This window comes from Pleurodeles waltl, chromosome 3_1, assembly GCF_031143425.1.
Source record: "Pleurodeles waltl isolate 20211129_DDA chromosome 3_1, aPleWal1.hap1.20221129, whole genome shotgun sequence".
NCBI classification, from domain to species: Eukaryota; Metazoa; Chordata; class Amphibia; order Caudata; family Salamandridae; genus Pleurodeles; species Pleurodeles waltl.
The window spans coordinates 1,755,847,336-1,755,866,895 of record NC_090440.1 but is presented as its reverse complement, the minus strand read 5'-3'; the positions used below and the strand labels follow the sequence as shown (position 1 = coordinate 1,755,866,895).

At 43.2% G+C, this 19,560-nt stretch overlaps 1 protein-coding gene across 5 annotated transcripts in view; it reads right to left on the bottom strand.

Moving 5' to 3' along the window:
* The window catches only part of ITGB2 (integrin subunit beta 2), a 487,597-nt gene that overhangs the window by 52,343 nt on the left and 415,694 nt on the right, over positions 1–19,560 (bottom strand). For all 5 annotated transcript variants that reach the window (XM_069225707.1, XM_069225705.1, XM_069225706.1 and 2 more), the window contains 2 exons: positions 15,697–15,916; positions 10,586–10,800 (listed from right to left, as the gene is read on the bottom strand). In XM_069225707.1, the coding sequence (XP_069081808.1) occupies positions 10,586–10,800; positions 15,697–15,916 (435 nt within the window). The remainder of the gene's footprint in view (positions 1–10,585; positions 10,801–15,696; positions 15,917–19,560) is intronic.

The window sequence follows — 19,560 nt, the reverse complement described above, 5'->3', positions numbered from 1 at the left end:
CTTTAGTCCACCTGATTCTGACCGATTACATCATGGCATGATATTGATCATTTATAATTTAGAGGGCCTGGTGTAATCGTGCTCTTTCTTGGCAACTTGTAGAAATCCATGGCATGATGATTACGCCTGATACATTGCTGGTCCTGGCATATGGTGATAATTATTTGCATATCTTGGACAGGGCATGATGACCACCAATACCAGTAATGAAATGTAGGAACTGTTATAACGGTAGTATTACTTGTCAGTCTGTGGGCCAAAGATGCCCACCTCTAGCAAAATGATGGCCAGTTATTATTTTAGCATTCCTTGTCCAGTTGTGGGCATCCATGGCATGTTGTTAACCCCTTGTAAAATGCTAGCTCTGGCATAATGGTGGTATTACGAGGAAATTCTGGACACCTCTAGAATGATGAACATCAGTGGTGAATGTGCCCCTAAATTATTCTTGGTAGTTATTGACAGCAGGATGACAAACATTGATAACCTGTGTCCATCCATGGCCTGGTTTCCACCCCTGAACAGTAGTACAGCCATAAGGATGGCAGCTACGGTCAACTTGATGGCATCCAGAGCTTGTTGCCAGTACTTTAATGCTTGCCCTAGCACAATGGTTGCCCACTTGGGGTCATCCACAGTATGATGGCCAACACTGGTAAAATGCTAGCCCACATTTATTTGCAATGTAGGGGCACCACTGCATGATGGACATCCAGTCCAGGCAAAATGCTGCCCCTGGCATAATGGAGTACAATGTTGACCCTAGTAACTGGTGCTATTTCTTGGCAACTTGAAATCATCAATGGTGTGATGCCCAGCCCTCCTACAATGCTGGTCCTAGCATAATCATGGTAATTATTAACAACTTATGTCTCAAAACAAGTTTTCTCAATAATGGAAGCAGTCGCTTATTGGCATTGAGATAGGACTTAGTGCTTCTTATTATTACATCTAAATCCAGGATGAAAACTGATGGGGAAGTGGAAGGAAACAGACTGGAGAAAATATCAGTTGCTAAAAGTCGAAAATCTGAGATGGCATTTTCAGGAATGTAATGGAATTTGAGGCAATTTCAGTAATGGAATTTCAGGTATATCAAACAGCAGGACCGGAGAACTGAGGAACAAGGCAAAATGCAGAACAGAAGGGCTGAAAGTGCTTCTGAAGTCTGCAATCATCAAGGAGAGTGATTTGCGCCAAACCAAGCTAGCTGTTGAGTCTTCTTGCATAAGCTAGACAGGCTACACAACTTGGAACAGGAAAGGCTGAAATAGGAAATGTTTCTCCTTCACAAAGGATTGGGATTCGCCATCAGAGCAATGAAAAAATGGAGCCTAAATCCTATGATAAAATCTGGAATGGAGTATAATACTGTAAAAGATAAGGATCTGAATTAATATCCTCAATCTGGCATGGCTATCAATATTTCAGCTACTCCTCAAAGGATTCACCTTTATGTTCCCCTGTGTCAAGCTATTATTACCAGGCAGGTCAAAACAATGAGGTGGCCAATGTTTTGACCTGCGTGGAATAGGCACAAGAGACCTGCTGTGGCCAAAAGAATACATTTGTGAAAAAGATCTGAAGGCAGCCTACAGAGTCGGTAAGCATCACGACCTTAGATTGTGGTGCCTGTACTGCACTGGATTGAAGAATTAACTCCCCCGCATAGGCTGTGTCGGAGCAAAGTTGTAGCAATTCTGCATGAACCATGTTGAAGGGAAGTGAGATGTTCCAACAGCTTTGTGAAGGTAAAACCACTTGCCTTCCAGGTCCTCCCATGATATTGGAAGCATCTATTGCATGATGATCACCCTTTTAAAAGTGCTGGCATGGCAGAAAGGAGCTAATTATTGACACTATGAGGGCTTAAAGAAGCTAGAGGCCCTTCCCTGGTGAAACATGGACAGTGCTGAATTTCATGGCAATTTGTGGGCCAAGAATGCCCAACGCTGGTGAAGTAATCTGTGAAATGATGCCCACCCCTGGTAAAATGCCAGAACCGGCATGAAGGTGGCTCAATGCTGGTCAGTGGACTCCTACCATTTTCACCTCTAGACTAGTCAGTTAGCTTAGTAATTTACATCAATGCTCTGCTCAAAGTTATCATCTGCAGTTTCAGAACGTGGGCAGGCGGACAGGCAGCAGTGTTGTTCCCTAAAACATTTCGATTTTTTTAACAACTGCAATTCCATTTACACTGACCTTTTGGACTTTTAGCCAGCCAAGTCACACAAATGCTCTGTTTTGCAGCTGCTTCTGATGTGCTAATCCACACCTTCTATGGTATCCCACTGTGAAAGCCTACATATTTTTATGTGGCATTACATAGACTGAGCTCCAGCATGGATGTGGTGGTTACATTAAAAAACTATGGTAAATTGATCAAGAGATGCAGTGCAAATCCTCTGCAGTTTGCTTTGTGTAAACGTATTCATCCAGGCACTATATTGGCTGTTCGCTCCAAATGAAAAGGGAAGGAAAAATCCAGTCCCTAGGATTTAAGATATTTCATTGCTTCTTTTCTCTGTCAAGAGCAGGAAAGTCTCTCAGAAATTACCACCTGTATGACTTATTGGAAGATGTTCCTATTGAATTGCCAGTGATGTAAAGCACCGCTGGGCCATATTTACTAATTATTCACACAATACAGCTCAGCGCAGCAACCATATTATTAAAATTATAATATATATATATATATATATGTGTGTGTAATCACTAGTGCTATCTCAGCCCCTACTCCGCAAGACTGGTATATGGCCGGTGCAACATTTAAGATAGATGAGCCTTCAGCATACGCGCTTGCACTCCCAAGGTGATGACTAGGTTTGCAGTGCTGAGGTGTTGGGTAGGTGCTAGGTTATCATTCTGGAACAAGTACAAGTTTACATAAAGAACTATGTGTAGAAGTCAGCAAATATACTGTAGTCATGTCAGCAAGATATGCACCAGGCATGGTGGTTTGACCTGTGACATCTCTGTAGTCTCCATGCAACACTGTTTTGGCAAGCCATCTCCCTGCATTGCCGATACCATCTGTTAAGCATTGCACCATATGCTGCTTACAATGTACACACACCTTATGTTCTCAGAGGTATCATAGACATGCTTTGTGAAACATGTTCACTGGAATGATAATTATGAGCTTAAAGGAAAATGTCATATTCTTGTGGGACATGTTAATATGGTGCTTATGAAAACAACAACATGCTTACTGGAAAATGGTGATAAGGTGGTTAGTGACAAGCGTCAATACCTAAACAGTGCTCCTAGGAATATGGTAATGGCAGCCTTAGTAAACAAAAATATAATGCACTAAGTGACAGGATATTCAGGAAGCTGTGTATTTGCCAACCATCAAACAGATGCTTTGGGTGAGAGAACCGACATCCATACCCATAGTTCGTGTAGGGTAAGCTACAGCTGTGTCTAAGTGGTACAGCAATAACAGGGGGAAGGAGGAACAGGACGGCACTAAAGATGATGTGAGGAAAGTAATCAACACACGGATGATTCCCAACAAGGCTGAACCTTATCAGAAGCTGCATTCACAGCTACATGGCCTGGCAGTTTCGGCTGGAGCACCCATTTTTAAGGTGGGTTCAAGAAACTGTGCATATGGTTGGTGCCTAACTGCAATGGCACAGATGAGATATTGGCTGGAACCTAGAGTAATTACCAGCGGCTGAGAGTAATTCTAGCTTTCCATCCATCACTTTTTTACTGTATAAGTGAGTTCTTATGTGGGTACTGAGCTTGCTGTGCTACAGGACTCAAGCTGCACCTTTCCAGTGTGACTTGAAAAGGTGGAAACTGATAAGAGGCTACTTCAGGCTGAACAGTCCCTTTTGTGCTATTTCTAAGACCAGCTTGTCTATGCCTATGGTCCCGCTCCGTAATTGGAAAAGCAAGCAATAAATGATGGTATTGATGGCAGTCCAGAGTAATTACGACTGGTTAAGATTAATGCAAATGTCCTATCCATCACTTTTTGTGCTGTCAAGGTGATCTGTTGTATCTCATAAACAGCTGAGGGAGGAAGCTAATGAAACCTTGAGATACATGGTACATGCCATTTCAGTCTGACTCATCACCATACCCTAGCGTGGACAGAGTTTGAGCTGACGTCAGCATGGTGGCAATGATCTTTGTTGAATGAGTGCCAGGGCTCCACGTTTTGTTTAGAAGCCCACATCCAGCTCTGATTAGGAGGCCAGCCGACTCTGGAGTCACTTTGGAAGTCCTAGGTTCAAGCAAAAAAGCAAGTCTCAAGCAGGAAGGTAGTCCTATGAGGGCACAAGGTAGGCTTCAGGCAGCAGGGCAGTCTTCTGGGGGCAGCAAGGTGGTCCTCTGAAGTACACAGCTAGCCAAAAGCAGCAGGGAGGTCCTCTGAGAGTCCTCCACAGATCCAGATGGGAACTGAAGACTAGTCCGAGTTTATAACTGGTGTCAACTTTGAAGCAGAAGAAATCTCTGGAGGTTTCCCCCTGAAGAGAATTATTTTTGTAAGAGATTGGAGTGATTGCTTGGTCTCACAACTGATAGGAATCTACGTGAGTAGTATTCTTTTTGTAGTATGGAGATGGCCAACATTCCAAGAGCTTCAGTTTAAAAAAAACACCTTCAGTCGAAGTGTGAATAATGATGTTAAGGTTATGGCAGCTAAACTAAGTGAGCACATGGAGAAAAGGGATGTTAAGCTGCTTTCTGTGATGGAAAGGATGGTTGCTAGTGTAAGTGTGAGATGTATTGGTCTACAGGAGATTATGCATTGGATTTGACTGGCTCTTATTGGCTTGGAGGGAAAGTTGCTGAGAAGCAAATACATTTGCAGGTAAAGTCTGTGAGGTCACAGAGACATTTGAGGGAGTTCAGCTGTTCCAATAAAATTATGGGACATGGCGGTCCCACTACCCTCAAAGGGGTTTCTGTTAAGAAGGTGACGTGGACGTGTTGTTGCGTAACAGATTAATGGCTGAGGTTATGAGGCCATGTGACAATGTATGGAAAAAAAAGCTCTTAGTTGGGGACATGCTTATAAATCTTATAAATAAATCTTCAGGCAGTTAGAATGTGGTTTAAACTTTGATTCAGCTTAAGAGCAATTTCTAGTAAATAGAAGGAAGGTTTGTAAATAAGAGAACAAGAAGGAGGGACATAAGATAATTTTTTATCCTGGGGGTGGGGGTATGTTTTAGATCCCTGTTGATTCATAATTTTCAGAATGGTATCCATCCCAGCATTATCCTAATTATGTGGAACTTTGAATTTACCAGAACATTTCCAAAGTGGCCAGAGTGAGACTGAGGTCTGGGAGCCCCACAACATGTTTGCCACATTATGGTGACAGCAACACATGAGTTGGATATTAAAGTCTTATATTTTCAAAATAAAAATGAGAGAGATCAAAGGAAGGGTTTCAATAAAGGTTTGAAAACTGTCAGGATGATTTGTTGGGCATTTTAGGGTCTGTAACAAAGAATTTTGATATCACAGAAGAGACTAAAATTCAAGTGAATGTCTGTACTTTGAACAGTGTATCTGGTGGCCAATGTCTTTTTTGGTTGATATTGAAAGAGAGCTGCAAGAGAAATTTGAAGAAAATATATCCAAATTGGTTCAGCGAGCCAGTAGAGAAGAGGGCACTAAAGCACAAAGAATGCTCTTTGGTGAAAATGTCTGTAGGGAAAAGCTGAGATCTATGGGTACATTTAGATGATAAAGGTCTTTGCAGGGCTGGCAGAAGAAGGGCTCGGTTCTTCGGTCGTGGAGATCACTGGAGATTAAACATGAGTCATGCAAGTATATAGGACCCTCGGAGGACAGCAAAGCTCCTCATTTTTCTTTCCATAGGAGAGCTCAAGGTCAGAATATTAGAGGAGAGTGAACGTCGGGAGGTACTTCAGGTGTGTTAGGATCTAGACCTTTTGTGTACTCCTATTGAACTGGGTGTCAGAATAGCATGTTCAGGGTCTTCACACAGATTTTTTAACTGTATCAGTGAAGATGAAGGTTCTGTAGAAGTTAGTTATCAGTAAGGAAGCAGATTTAGTAGATCAAGAGGTAAGAGAGTTGCTTCAGAAAGCGGTGATGGGTCATGCTCAGCAATGCTAAGTGTGTTTCATAAACATCAATTTTTAGTAGCGAAAGAAGACAAAGTGATCAGATAGATTATAAATTTAAGGGACTTAAGTGATTGAGTAGTATATTACCATTTCAAAATAGAAGAGATCCCTCTTCTAAGAGTGTGGAAAGGAAGGGGAATTGGATGACACACTTGGATTTAAGAAATGTGTATTTAATAATACCAGTTTGCAGGGATCATCAAGATTATCTCCAATTTTGTTGAGAATGGAAGTTGAGGTGATTCATCTGTCTGTCTTTTGGGTTGAGAACAGTGCTGTAGTGCTTCACAAAGGTTTTTCATCCAGTGGTAGTTTAGTTATGAGCCAGTGGTGTGAGACTGGTAAGTTATAAGGATGACATTTTGCTGATGGTGCAGGAAGAGGACCATTTGGAACATCAGACTCAGCTGGTGACCAGTTTGCAGGGAGTTTTGGGTCTGCTATGAACAGGAAGAATGTCAGTTTAGTACTTGCACCAGTGCCTTAGTTTCTGGGGTTTGTAATTAAGACAGAGGACTCTGCAGATATCCTTTAGTTTCTCATTCTGTAACTTCAAGGCAGAGACTTAAGGCAGGTTTTTAGGTGTGGAGAAGGTCTCTCTAGGGACATTAGCTTGACACAGGCTTTCTTTTGTCATCCATTCAGGTTATTTTTACTGGGCCATTGCATCACTTAGCACTTGATTGGATAAAAGGAACATATTTCCGAATGGGTATAAGATATTTGCAGAAACATTTAGTGATGCAGGAGGCACAGGAGGAGCTGTTATAGTGGCTGGACTACATAGAGGCATGGGGCGGCTGTACAATTTTCAGAAAGGTCGCAAAATTAATGACAGAGTCAGATGTGGGTCAGGAAGTTTGGGATACACCATGTGTATAGAGACTATCAGACAGATATGGTATCTTGAGGAGAGAAATCTGTATATAAATGGTTTGAAACTACTGGTAGGGTATTTTGCAGTGTGGAGTTTCGCAAGAAGAGACACGGTCAGTTGCCTTACTGTTGAGAATGTTGGGAGAACCATGGTCCAGAGGGTTAGAAGAAATATTAGGAATTTTGGTGAGTGAGTTTGCAGGCTAAGCATATCTGGGTTACAACATTTCAAAAGTAGATTGGAACTTGAGAATTTTTTTAGATTCAATTGATTAGAGGAGGAAAGTGGAATTGTTCGTAGAGATTCAGGAGATTTGAAGTCCATATGGAGAGTACATATTTGCGAGCAGGCTAAATGTCATGTTGCCCTGATTTTTCAATTGGCATCCAGGTCCAATGGTAATAGGGTGGATACATTTGTACAAGACCAGAGGTTGTTGGTACTGAATGCCTTTCCACTGCTTTTGATGACTCCGCTGGTGTTAGTTTGGGTTGGCTCGGTTGGTTTGGGTTCAGAGTTGTTTTGGTGACATTTTTCTAGTGGATTCTTCTAGTGTTGGAGATGTTAGTGAAGTGCGTGTTGTTACTGGTGTCTAATAAGGTCTCAAACGGAGTTTTAAAAATTGGTATTCGAGGATGATATTCAGTTGGTGGCATTGACCTTTCAGGGGGTTATCGAACATGTCAGGACTTTTAGCAGAAGCTTCAGAACTTATGTAATGATCATGGGCTCCTTGAACATCAAAAGCATAAAGATTGGCGTTAGGCAGATGTAAAGATTGGCACATGAAAAGGAATAGGGATTCCTTTTCATCTCCAATGATTCAGGTACTGAACTTCTTGACTGAGTAATTTCACAGAATCCGCGTTTATAATATGTTGAATTTATAGGTTGATGAGAAGTATGCAAGAGATGAAGTCACCACTGGTGAAGTAAAGTCCTTTGGGAGATGACTATGGATTTTATGTTTGAATAGTTGGGAGGGGAATAAGAATATTTCACTTGGGTAACTAGCAATATCGTTAAGTACATATGCTTTTGTGAGCAGAGGCGGACTAAAACAATACCTACAATATTTTGTATTCATCATTTCAGGAATATGAGACATTGGCCCTCATTCTGACCTTGGCGGGCGGCGGAGGCCGCCCGCCAAAGTCCCGCCGTCAGGTTACCGTTCCGCGGTCGAAAGACCGCGGCGGTAATTCTGACTTTCCCGCTGGGCTGGCGGGCGGTCTCCTTCAGACCGCCAGCCAGCCCAGCGGGAAAGAGGCTTCCACGATGAAGCCGGCTCGGAATCGAGCCGGCGGAGTGGAAGCTGTGCGACGGGTGCAGTTGCACCCGTCGCGTATTTCACTGTCTGCACAGCAGACAGTGAAATACATGTAGGGCCCCTCTTACGGGGGCCCCTGCAATGCCCATGCCAGTGGCATGGGCACTGCAGGGGCCCCCAGGGGCCCCGCGACCCCCCCTACCGCCATCCGGATCTCGGCGGTCCGACCGCCGGGATCTGGATGGCGGTAGGGGGGGTCAGAATCCCCGCGGCGGTGCAGCAAGCTGCGCCGCCGCGGAGGATTCAATGGGGCCGCGGTACACTGGCGGGACCCCGCCAGTGGTGCCGGTCCGACCGCGGCTTTACCGCCGCGGTCGGAATCCCCATTGGAGCACCGCCGGCTTGTCGGCGGTGCTCCCGCGGTCCTCCGCCCTGGCGGTCAAAGACCGCCAGGGTCAGAATGAGGGCCATTGTGTGTTGTGAAATATCTGAAGGAATATGAGCTGAGATCTCTGGTATTAGAGGGTACAGGAGTGAGTCAGGTGTTGATTTCTTTAAAAAGACTGTATTAGCTGATTTCCTCACACACTTTGAAGATATGGTTGCGAAGGTAATGGAGGGAGTTAGTGCATATGTGCCTGTTTTTGACGTACATTTTGTGAAGGGGGCTATCAACACAAGGGCGCTGAGTTCAGAGATTGGTCAAGCATGTCAGTTTAAAAAAAGTTCTATTTCAAACTAGTAATAAGTGCTGTAGGAAATGTTGTGGCAAAGCTTTGAAGGAGCATACAGTTAGCATCCACGCCTTGTCACATAATTACTAATTGGGAGAGATGTTTCATTTATAGTTATAAGTTAATCAAAACCATCACAAAGTTACACTGTTCACCATATGTAAGCACATAATATCTTATTAAAATATATTGTCGATTTGCTTGTGATTACATAAAATTGTAGATATGACGGAGGCCATATAAAATAGTCCACTAACAAATTTGTAACGCCCGGTCCACTGACAGATATAATCAGGGATTGGATACCGAGGTTCTTGTCAGTCTATGAACATGTAGACTTTCAAATTTAGTTCACCGAACTCGGGCAAAATTATTTTCGAGTGCTAGGAAATTCATTAAATACCTTTTTAAATAAAACCACGTATTTCATCAGTTTACAATGAATCTGAGTGTCAAAGGGATTAACACATTTTATTACGGCATTTCTACAGGTCCTTATGCCCCTATTGTTAACGACAGTTTTCAATAATAATACTAATTGGTTAATTCATCGATAAAATTATGATTTTCTTCCTGTCTGGCTGGTGACTATCTGAATTCTCGCAACTACTGGATCTTAAGTCGATCCTTGAAAAAGATTACTTTAGAATCCTTTGGGACACTGAATACTGCTGTTCACTACAAGATGATCCCTCGGTCACATGCAAGGGAGCCCAGGAACTCCTTTATGAGAAAATGGGAAAGATTCCAACCAAACAAATCGCCTCACTGATTTTCTTGTGAGATCAAAACGAAAAGAACAACCATTCACAAATTACAAAAGAAAAACAGTGATCTTCAGAGCATCGCACTAAAAAGCTACAGAAATGTCAAAGGAAATTCCACAAGTTTCATTGTTTGTGTATTTCCTACAGTAAGTAAAGTTTGAGGAAATTTGCCACATTTTTCAGATTATTTTTAGAAAACCTCGCATCGCTCACTGAAAGCTATTTCCCCTTACATGTGCTTACTTGCTTCCTACATTCCTGTTAAATCTGGGGTGGATCTTCTCCTGCTTTCTGTAGCAGCTGCACATCAATTACTACTTAAGTGTGAAGCTTAGTGTGGGAAATGTTCTTGCAAATGTCAATGGTTGCCAGAAATGTTAAACCTTTCTGTTTGAGCACCACATTTTCATCGAATTTCCTTGAATGTAATGGAAATCCTAAGGCCCTTATTTATACTTTTTTGGCGCCACATTTTCGTGTTCTTGTGATGCAAAATTGGCGCAAACTTACAGAATACAATTGTATTTTGTAAGTTTGCGCTGCTTTCGCGTAAAACAAATGATGTAAATGCGGCTCTAAAAAAGTATAAATATGGGCCTAGGAGTGCATTGATCACGCATTCCTATTTCACTTCCTTACACCAGTTCCTGGCCTTCTGTAAATATGGTGTAACTTTCACTTGAGTATGTGACTCCTGTATACAGATGTTTTACAAAAAATTCAATTGTAAATTGGGCTGTAACATCTCGCAAATTGAGTTTCTGGTGAACGTCCAAACCTGCCAAAAAGCACACTTCAAAGACATTATTCACCTCTGTTCTCGAGGACGACGATAGAGTAATTTTCCTCGCCATCCTCCTGTGTCATGACAAATGACATCCAGCAGTTCTCAGAATCTTTCTCCCTGCAGGGCTTTTCGTCCTCCTCAAAAGATTTCACTTTCCCTGTGATGTTGAGTGTGCGACATTCTTCCGAGCAGGTCTTTGCCTGTGGACCAGTTCCGAAAGCCAAGCACTCCACACACGATCTGGGATTGAGAATTAATTTAGGATTAAAGCACACTGACATAAAAATACTGTAACACAATCATAAGGTATAAAAGCCTCTGAATAACCACTCGGTCATATAGGGCCTGATTACGACCTTGGCAGAGGAGATTACTCAGTCCCAAATGTGACGCATATCCCATCCGCCATATTACAAGTTCCTCTGCCGAGGTTGTAATCAGGCCCATAGTGTTTTTTCTGGGCGCAGTAGTACCACCCAACAGAATGAGGCTTCATCTTGGGTGATGAATCCCATGAACGCAAAGACAGTGATCTGGACTCCCCATTGTTCCTGCAGTTAACTGGGGCACAGGTGTCTGAAAAGGACTAGAAGCTATTTCATTTCGGTGCCATTCTGAAATAGAATTATTTTATGGGGCAGTATGTTTGTTTCCTGCCAAACGCCCTCATCTGCACTGTTTATTCTCCTTGTTAGTTAGAAATGTAGTGTATTTAACATGACTGCAGTCAATTGCTGCGTTACTTAATCAATTGTGTCTGTTGTGCAGTTGATATGTGATCTTCTGACCCGGAAGTAGTGTTTCAGTACTAGGACAATAGGGTGACAGGATAAGCAGAGTTAATGGAAGCAGATCTGCTTTCCTATTGTAACTTTGTATTATTATTTTTAATTGTACGCACTACCTCCTTGTACGGGACATGTGAGCCTGCCCAGATACCCCTCAGCCACTTCTTGCTGATGCACAACAACCACTCGATGTGTTCCCTGATAAACTATCATGGTTTGTCTGGTTCATTTTGAAGTCGTTCCTCGGCATAGCTGTTTCACATTAAAAGATTAGCTTCTTTTATTTCGATCTTCCCATTTGATTAAAACTGCTGTCTTCTCCCATGAGGACTGCATATATGAGTTGCGCATACTCTGAGCACTTGAGGATGACTCAACATGTTTGTCCTGTGTTCCAGGAATAACACTGCTGCTTCTTTTGCTTTATTTTTAATGGAGGAGAGTCGGTCTACAGTGCCTCGCGGGGTGAATGCCTCCATGATTCACCCCAGCTGGACCCCGAGTTTGTGGATTCCCTTAGTGACTATAACATTGAGCAGAACAGAAATCGCAATGGCAGTTTCTAGTGAGGTTTTCCTTACTCCAGAGACCTCTGGGACGACTCTTCTAGCTCGTAACATGCACACCATAGTTGGAAAGAATTTGGGTACTTATGTTGTCTGCATCCCTCCCCCTTTAGCTCTTAAAAAGACATTTGGATCATGGGTGTGTCCAGCTTTGCTCCGGCTAAAGGGCAATTATGAGATGCTCCAAGGAATTGTTCATGAAACTGCTTCTAAAAGAAGCAGATCTGAATGTCAATCTTCCTGACTGATATCTACTGTTCTTCCTTGTAGAACAGATTCAGTAGTCATTCTTCTGATAAAGCCTATCTACAAAGTAGCATTTGCATTTATGTTACCAAAGCTGAGTTTAGGGCCTGATACTGGAAGGAGACCGCCCTGGTTTGCGTCTCCAGGTCATTGGCATGAGCCGTGTTTTAGCCAGAGCTATGTGGCTCCTTCTACAGCTGTTGACTGTGAGATATAATTGCAGCACATTCAAGATCCTAAGAAAAGTCTATTTATACGATTCGTCTAATTGGCATGACTTCAGAAGTGCACCACTTACTTTGTAGGGTATGGCAGATAATAGTTCACCTGAAGAATAAGATCACTGGGATAGAGGATGTAGCCTTGATGTCACCAACAAGCTGGTTATTATTTGGCATCTCCTCCAAACACGGACAGGGTTTCGGTACAGATGGAGCAAAACTCTCTCTGACCAAGTCCAGAAAGACACAGGTAATGCCTCTGAGTGGTGGGCAGAAGATGTCCAAAATCTTCAGACCAACCAGAATAGTACCGCCAAAGTTACACTGATGGGCGTGGAGCAATGAGACTGCGCAGCACCAGCAGAGACAACTTGAAACTCCCTCAATCTTGCGGCCTCAACCTCTTTTTTTACCCTACATCATCTTGCACACTCTTCCTCTTTCATTCCTCATCCATCACAAAGCGGAGTAGCTTCGATACACCAATCATAAGCCTCTCACCTTTTCTTCCCTACCTATTGCCAGTCCTCCCTATGACATCTTACCCCTTCTCACACACCCCTCCCAATTCTAGGTCTGTCCCCTTAGGTTATTATGTATGTCCCTTTTTTACCCTCTTTCATTTTTCACTTTTCAAGGCGACCCAACTCCTTACATCTAAAATTACACATATAAGAAATATATTATTAATACACCACTGGTTGTGTGATATCATTCTAAAATGTATGTCCTGACATACAAATTCTATCATCTGTTGATTTATGAATCGGGTGTAATTTGGCCAATTGCCTTGTCTGACTGGGATGTAGTGGAGAGCAAACGTTGCAAGCAGCCTATACCTTTGTTCCACAATGGTTGTCGATGGTACAAAGAGTTTGAAATGTGCACTTCAGCTGGGCAGGGAGCCCGTGGAGTTATTTCAGGGCCACTTTCATGTTATCATGTTTAAAAAAGTATGATCATAGTTTACTTGCCTGACGTTGTCATCTCTTCAATCTGTCAACAAACTTTTTTAAGTGCCCTGAATACATTTCTTTCATCCAATTTGATATAGGATGTGAAACCGATTAAGTTCAAGTTTGTATGCTAGTGGTCGTTAATTAAAGCTTGAAGTTCAAAGGTGAGAGGGTAGATACTCGTATACATGTCACCTTTCAATGTGATGATCCCTCTGATCTGATGTTTATTGTCAAGTTCAACTGGAGAGAAAGCAAGTCTAATACTAGATAAACCCTTTCATTTATTGCGCCTTTTCACTAGACTTTCAAAGTGCACGGTGTTATAAGCTGCCAAAGTCAAGGACAGCTTTTCTTTGTTTAGGGTGGTGGGGAGGTTCTCCCTGACGTAAGCACGGGCGGTCGCGTTCACATGTGGATATGAAATCTGATTTAAGATGATGTAGGTAATGACTATGGTCAACACTTTCTTTGATTTGCTACTTCTTTCTTCAGAAGTCGCCTCCTTTATAACCCAAGGATTTACATGGCATGTTTTATTAGTGCGGAGACAACACCAACAACTCATGTATACATTAAAATGCTACTGTCGGAAGAGTGTAGTTAAGAAGTGTGTCATACAGGTGAGGTTTGAGGCTCCACAGTGAAGTGAAGTTGATCAATATTTTTCGTCGGATTTGATACTTGCTCCATTCCTGTCGGTGTTAAAGTTCAAAAAGAGCTCTGCAACTAATAAGGACATGAAGGGGGATAATGTAAGGCACATGGGTGAAGGATGCTTCAGCTATGTAAGTTTGGATGTGGAGAGCCTCAGAAAGTCCTCGCATTGCAGTGGAGACAAGCAGAATAAAAGTTGGACATTAGTCTGTAAATGCTAAATATTTCTTTTGCCTGATTTGCAGCTTTATTGATGTGTTTGGCTATGGGTGCTTTTGTGGTTCTATTAATGGTTTTGCAAAAAGCCCTGCTGTGCATTTTGCGCCAGGCCTTGTCCTTCTCAGATAGTGATTCGCACCACTGGAGTTCCAGGTTGTCAACTTCCCATTTCAGAACGGCACGTCAACTGTTGAACAAATTATCGCAGATTTGCGTGCACCTTTCAGTTTCCTCATTTGGAGGGGGAGTTAGTGAGGGCGTTAGTTTAGTTTGAATGGCTTGAACCCACAGATACCAGCAAACATTCACCCAAGTTCTACCACCATTGCTGCAATGTCTCCAGTGTCTGAAGAGGGTGCAGGGGGAGATGAGGTGTTACCACAACCACTAGTATTTGTGTTGAGAAACACTGCAGTATTGGAGTTTTGTAGCATTTGTGCTCAGTTATTCGGACTGTTGCCAACACACGGTTACATTTCGAACACCTTGAACACTATACTGTGGGTTTTTCTGCTTTCTACAGTGCAATAATCAATCTTTTTAAGCACAAACCTTTAAGATCTACATAAACCCACGCATGGGTAGTAAGCGCTAGACAAATGCGAACAATATAGTACACTATCTCATGCAAATACTGCTGCTACCTTCTACAGTTTTGAAATTGCATGTCTCAAAAATTCTCCGCCTATTGTATCCCTAACTCCATGCATGAAGTTTGCCCTTGACTAATAAATATTGTTTCCAGTGGTTAATAATAGAGAATGAAGCAGACACTCATAGATGTAGCGTAGGCTATACTCAGAGAGAGGAACCATGCAGAGTTGGAAGGTAAGAAAAGAGTGATTTGGTAGAAAGAAAAGCGCGGTAAATAAGCAGTGCTTAATTTGTAAAAGAATAAGTGCCGAGGCCCTAAGTTGTGCTTTGAAGCCAGCAATGAGCGCTATTGTATTTCGGCGTGGTGATTCCAATGCCGCTTCACCATATTCCTCTTTCAGCCACTGCCTGCCCCTTTACCATACTCTTCTGGGTTCTTCTCCATCCCTGCTTTCTCCATTTCTCATGTTTTCTGTCTTCCTTTTCTCTGTCCCCCGCTTGTGTGTTTCCCTCTCTTGCTCTGGCTTAAAGTCGGATGAGAAAAATAAGTGCTGGTCCCCAAAAATGAGTGCCAGTGGGCCCCACCTGCAGCCACTGGCTCAAATTAACTTTCACATATTGTCCACACCTCATTTCGTAGATCACAACTTCTCCTTCTTTGAAATGACACACCTGCAGCTTAACAATAATTAATCTTTTCAACACAAAACTAACTCCAAGTTTCAAAACTTATCTATAACCATTAGATTACCCACTAACCTTTGGTTCTGAAGTAGAGCGCTACTTGCCCAAAAGCGCTTCATCCCCGGCTGGGGGTAGTAATCACTACAGAAAAGCAATTGCAATACAAAAGAAGGATGCTATCCTGTTCTGTTTCTGGGCTACTTACGCATATTTCGGGCAGGGTGATGGGCAGCCTGGACACTTGTCGCACACCTGGCCGGTGTAGCCTGCTTTACACTTGCAGGTGTTGCACTGGCACTCTCCACGGCCACTGCAGACGGCTCGGCCTCTGTTTGAACATCCCTCGATGGACTTCTCACACTGGCAGGCAGTGCCTTCGTATTTGTCCTTGCAAATGCACGTGCCACAGCTACACACTCCCCTGTCTGCATCAGAAAAGCTATGGTTAGATTAGACATACATTTATATACGGATACATTTTTGGCAGTATACACATAAGCTAATATAGTATTAAATGGGAAATCCATGATCTTTTAAAAACTCCATGTTCATTTGTGATTAATTAAAAAAGGACTTCTTTAATACACAGGGCCATCCTCGTTGGTGCTGTTAAGAGAAAGACATGTTTTTGTGATTGAAGAGCGCAGACGAACACTTCAAACAGAGCAAGCGTCAATTTCAGCACAGATGTAGGGAACATTCTGCTGATAAGGTGCTGTAAAGTGAAGGGAATGGAACATTCCAGGATAAGACATTGGGTGTGGGAAATGCTTCCAACATAACTATAGGTTGTACGGGGATAAATGAGACACTAGGGCCCTCACTGTGAGTCCCCTGGTGCTGAGTGGTAATTTCACACCCCTGGCATTAGAGATGCCAGAGGTCTGGTTAACTCTAAGCTTGAGAAAGTAGGGGAGATTCCAGGCTAAAATCCGGAAATGCTGCAAGCAATGATTACTATGGGATTCTCCTATTCCAGGTCCAGTTTTCCCAGGAATTCCTCATTCTCCCCCACGGTTTCCACAGTGGAGTTCAGGTGCTGTGAGCAGACAAAATCACCGGAGGGGGGAAGGAACTATGACAGGTCTTTGGTGTTGCCATCGACCTAGTACTGATGACTTCTAGGGCACTCGCTATGAAGTCCTAAGACAGACAAGATGCTGGTGTAAACACATAGGCCCTCATTACGACCTTAGCCGCCCGCCATGATCGGAATACCGGGTAGCCGCCAATGCGGCCGCACTCCCGCTACAGCCTAGTTTCCACCCGCCGGCCCAGCGGGGATCTCGGCCGCAACACAGGAGCCGGCTCCAAATGGAGCCGGCGGTGTTGCGGCCGTTGGACGGGTGCAGTTGCACCCGTCGCGCATTTCACTGTCTGCAAAGCAGACAGTGAAAAGCTGCATGGGCCCCCAGGGGCCCCGCGACTCCCCGTACCGCCAGCCTTTTCCTCGCAGTTCAAACCGCCAGGAAAAGGCTAGCGGTAGAGGGACTCGTAATCCCCTGTGAAGTGCTGCTAGCAGCGCTGCCCAGGCGGATTAAATCCGCCGGGACCAATGTGGCGGTAAACCGCCGGTCCCGGCGGTGCGACGTGATACCATGGGAAGCACTGCCAGCCTGTTGGCGGTGCTTCCGTCAGAACAGCCCCAGCGGTCTTGGACCGCCAGGGTTGTAATGACCCCCATAGTGGTCTGCACACAACCGAATAGACAGAGATATGATGCACATGCCTACCCCCTAAACTACGTATCACAACTTCCCCAAGACATATAGGATACAATGGTCCAAACTGATTTCAGGAAAATACGCAAAATCAATCTGTAACACAATGAGGTTTAAAGTCTCTCCTGCCTGGCAATACATGGTTTGCTTACTTCAGTTCTCTTTGGCTGAGTGCTAGAATACACATTGTGGGAGCACAGAGGTTACGAAACCCATAACCTAAATCTAAACTCTAAAAACGAGTCAACCATTCCCAATTAGTGCACACTTTTATTTTGCATGTGCTCCAAGCCCTAGTCACTCTCCTGACCCGTGCCTTACCTGGCCATCAACCCCTATGTTCTTCGATCGCCATACCCCAGACATTGCACATATCATCTTTATCTTCCTTTCTTCACCCCCTGTCAAACATTCTTCCCTTGTTACAATCTGTTCTAATCGCTGCTGTCCCGAATGGCCGGTCCAATCAGCACCCACTGTTCTCCTTTATCTTCTTTCCATCTTCTCTGTGATGTGCCTCTCCTTTTCGCTTCATCAGTTGCGTTATGCCAAGATCCCAGATATTTATTATTCCTTCTATTCTCCTTCGTGTCCAGCCTGCATTCCCAGCTTAGTCTTCCTCCACAGAGACAGGCACCAGACTAAGCCAGTCTGTCGCCTTATTGTGCTTGTTATTGTGGAAATTTAGATTCTCTTTGTTTGGAACTCACATTTTTTGACTAAATTGTATGTGCACAGTACACCATTTGCATATAACAATACAATATCCTTCACTCCATTCACCTCGATATTAGTCTTATGCTTCCGCCTTATGCTTGTTAAGCTTGTGAGGCACTCATGAGAAGAGACAATGATGCATTACTTGAAAAGGAGTTTCCCTGACAGACCTCCATTGGACTTTTCATGTATTCAGATATTGTTCGATTTATGAATATTTTAGAAGGTTCAACGGAAAAGAAGAGCTTTGTGACAGATATTTATAGTTAGCCCAAGTACCCTCCATGAAGAATAAACATGAAAGGCCAAAATACCAGATCAAAAGCCCTCTCAGTATTGGGCAAGTCTACCAACACATGGATTTATGATCAACCTCATCAATCACAGGGCAAGTGCAGTTTATGAGCCACAGATCTCACTGTCATGAAGCTAAACTGATCCAACTTCATGGGAACGTGGGGGTGCTGTAGCCTAAATAATATGCATGTCAGTGGTGCACCCAAATTGCGGGGGTCGGTGCCTATGAGGTAATGTGTCCCTAGGAACAAATTTCAAAAAGCCAAGAAGAGTTTCAAGATACAGTCAATTAAAGGATTGCCTCAAAAAGGGAGTATGAGATCAAAAATATGTCGAAAACCATGAGGGTGTATTTGTATTTTAAGTGCAATACAGAAATATGCAAAATGCACATGCAACAATCTCATTAATTTAGTAAAAAACCATAGGAATAAATTGCAACGAAGGCCCTCAGTTACACGAATAATGCAAATAATAAGCAAAATTAGAAAAATAGATTAAGTCCCAAATATGCAGCAAATTATTAGAAAATCAAACAGCATCCCTAAAGGCTCAAGAGTCCAAAGCTCACCTCCAAATTCGGGGGTCTTTTATAATACATTTCAGCATAGATATATATATATATATATATATATAGTCCCCACCAGGTAGTTATTGTTAGGACAGTGTTTTTTTACTTGCCTATATCTTTGTGCCGGTTGACGAATCTTCACAAATTTTCCAAAAAAATACAGCGTTAATGTCAGCTGCTGTTTGGAAAGTTTCAGGGTGATCCGTCAAGCGGGGACAGAGAAAAGGGGGGGGGGAGGGGCCCCAAAATGTGTTTTCTCCATGTTAATTCCCATAGGTATTTTGAACAGGAATACAGGCCAAACTGCTGGACGGAATTACACCAAATTTGGCAGAAACCTAGCTTTTGGTCCATAAAGAGCCCTTTTTGTTACTTGGTGCAAATCCATTCAGTAGTTGTTGAAATAATAAAGAAAACCCGACTTTGTATATATAGGGACGTGAAAGAACTGCAAACTCTCCCGATCTCGTGCTGAGATCTGAGCACCCACATAGACTCTCTCACACCCTGACAGTCTTGCAGCCACTCTCACACCCAGAGATAACCTCTAACACCTATTCTCACACCCAGAGAGACAGGCCCTGAGGTCAACTCACACTGCACATGGCCAAAAGCCGTGAACAGCGTGGGTTTGGCCCCAGGGACTGAGTGCAGGCCAGGCCCTGCGGCCAACCTCTGTCGCGCTTGGCCAAAGGCCGTTTGTGACTGTGGTTGGATTAACATTTAGAAATGAAAACTACTTTACGTTAAAAAAACATAGAAA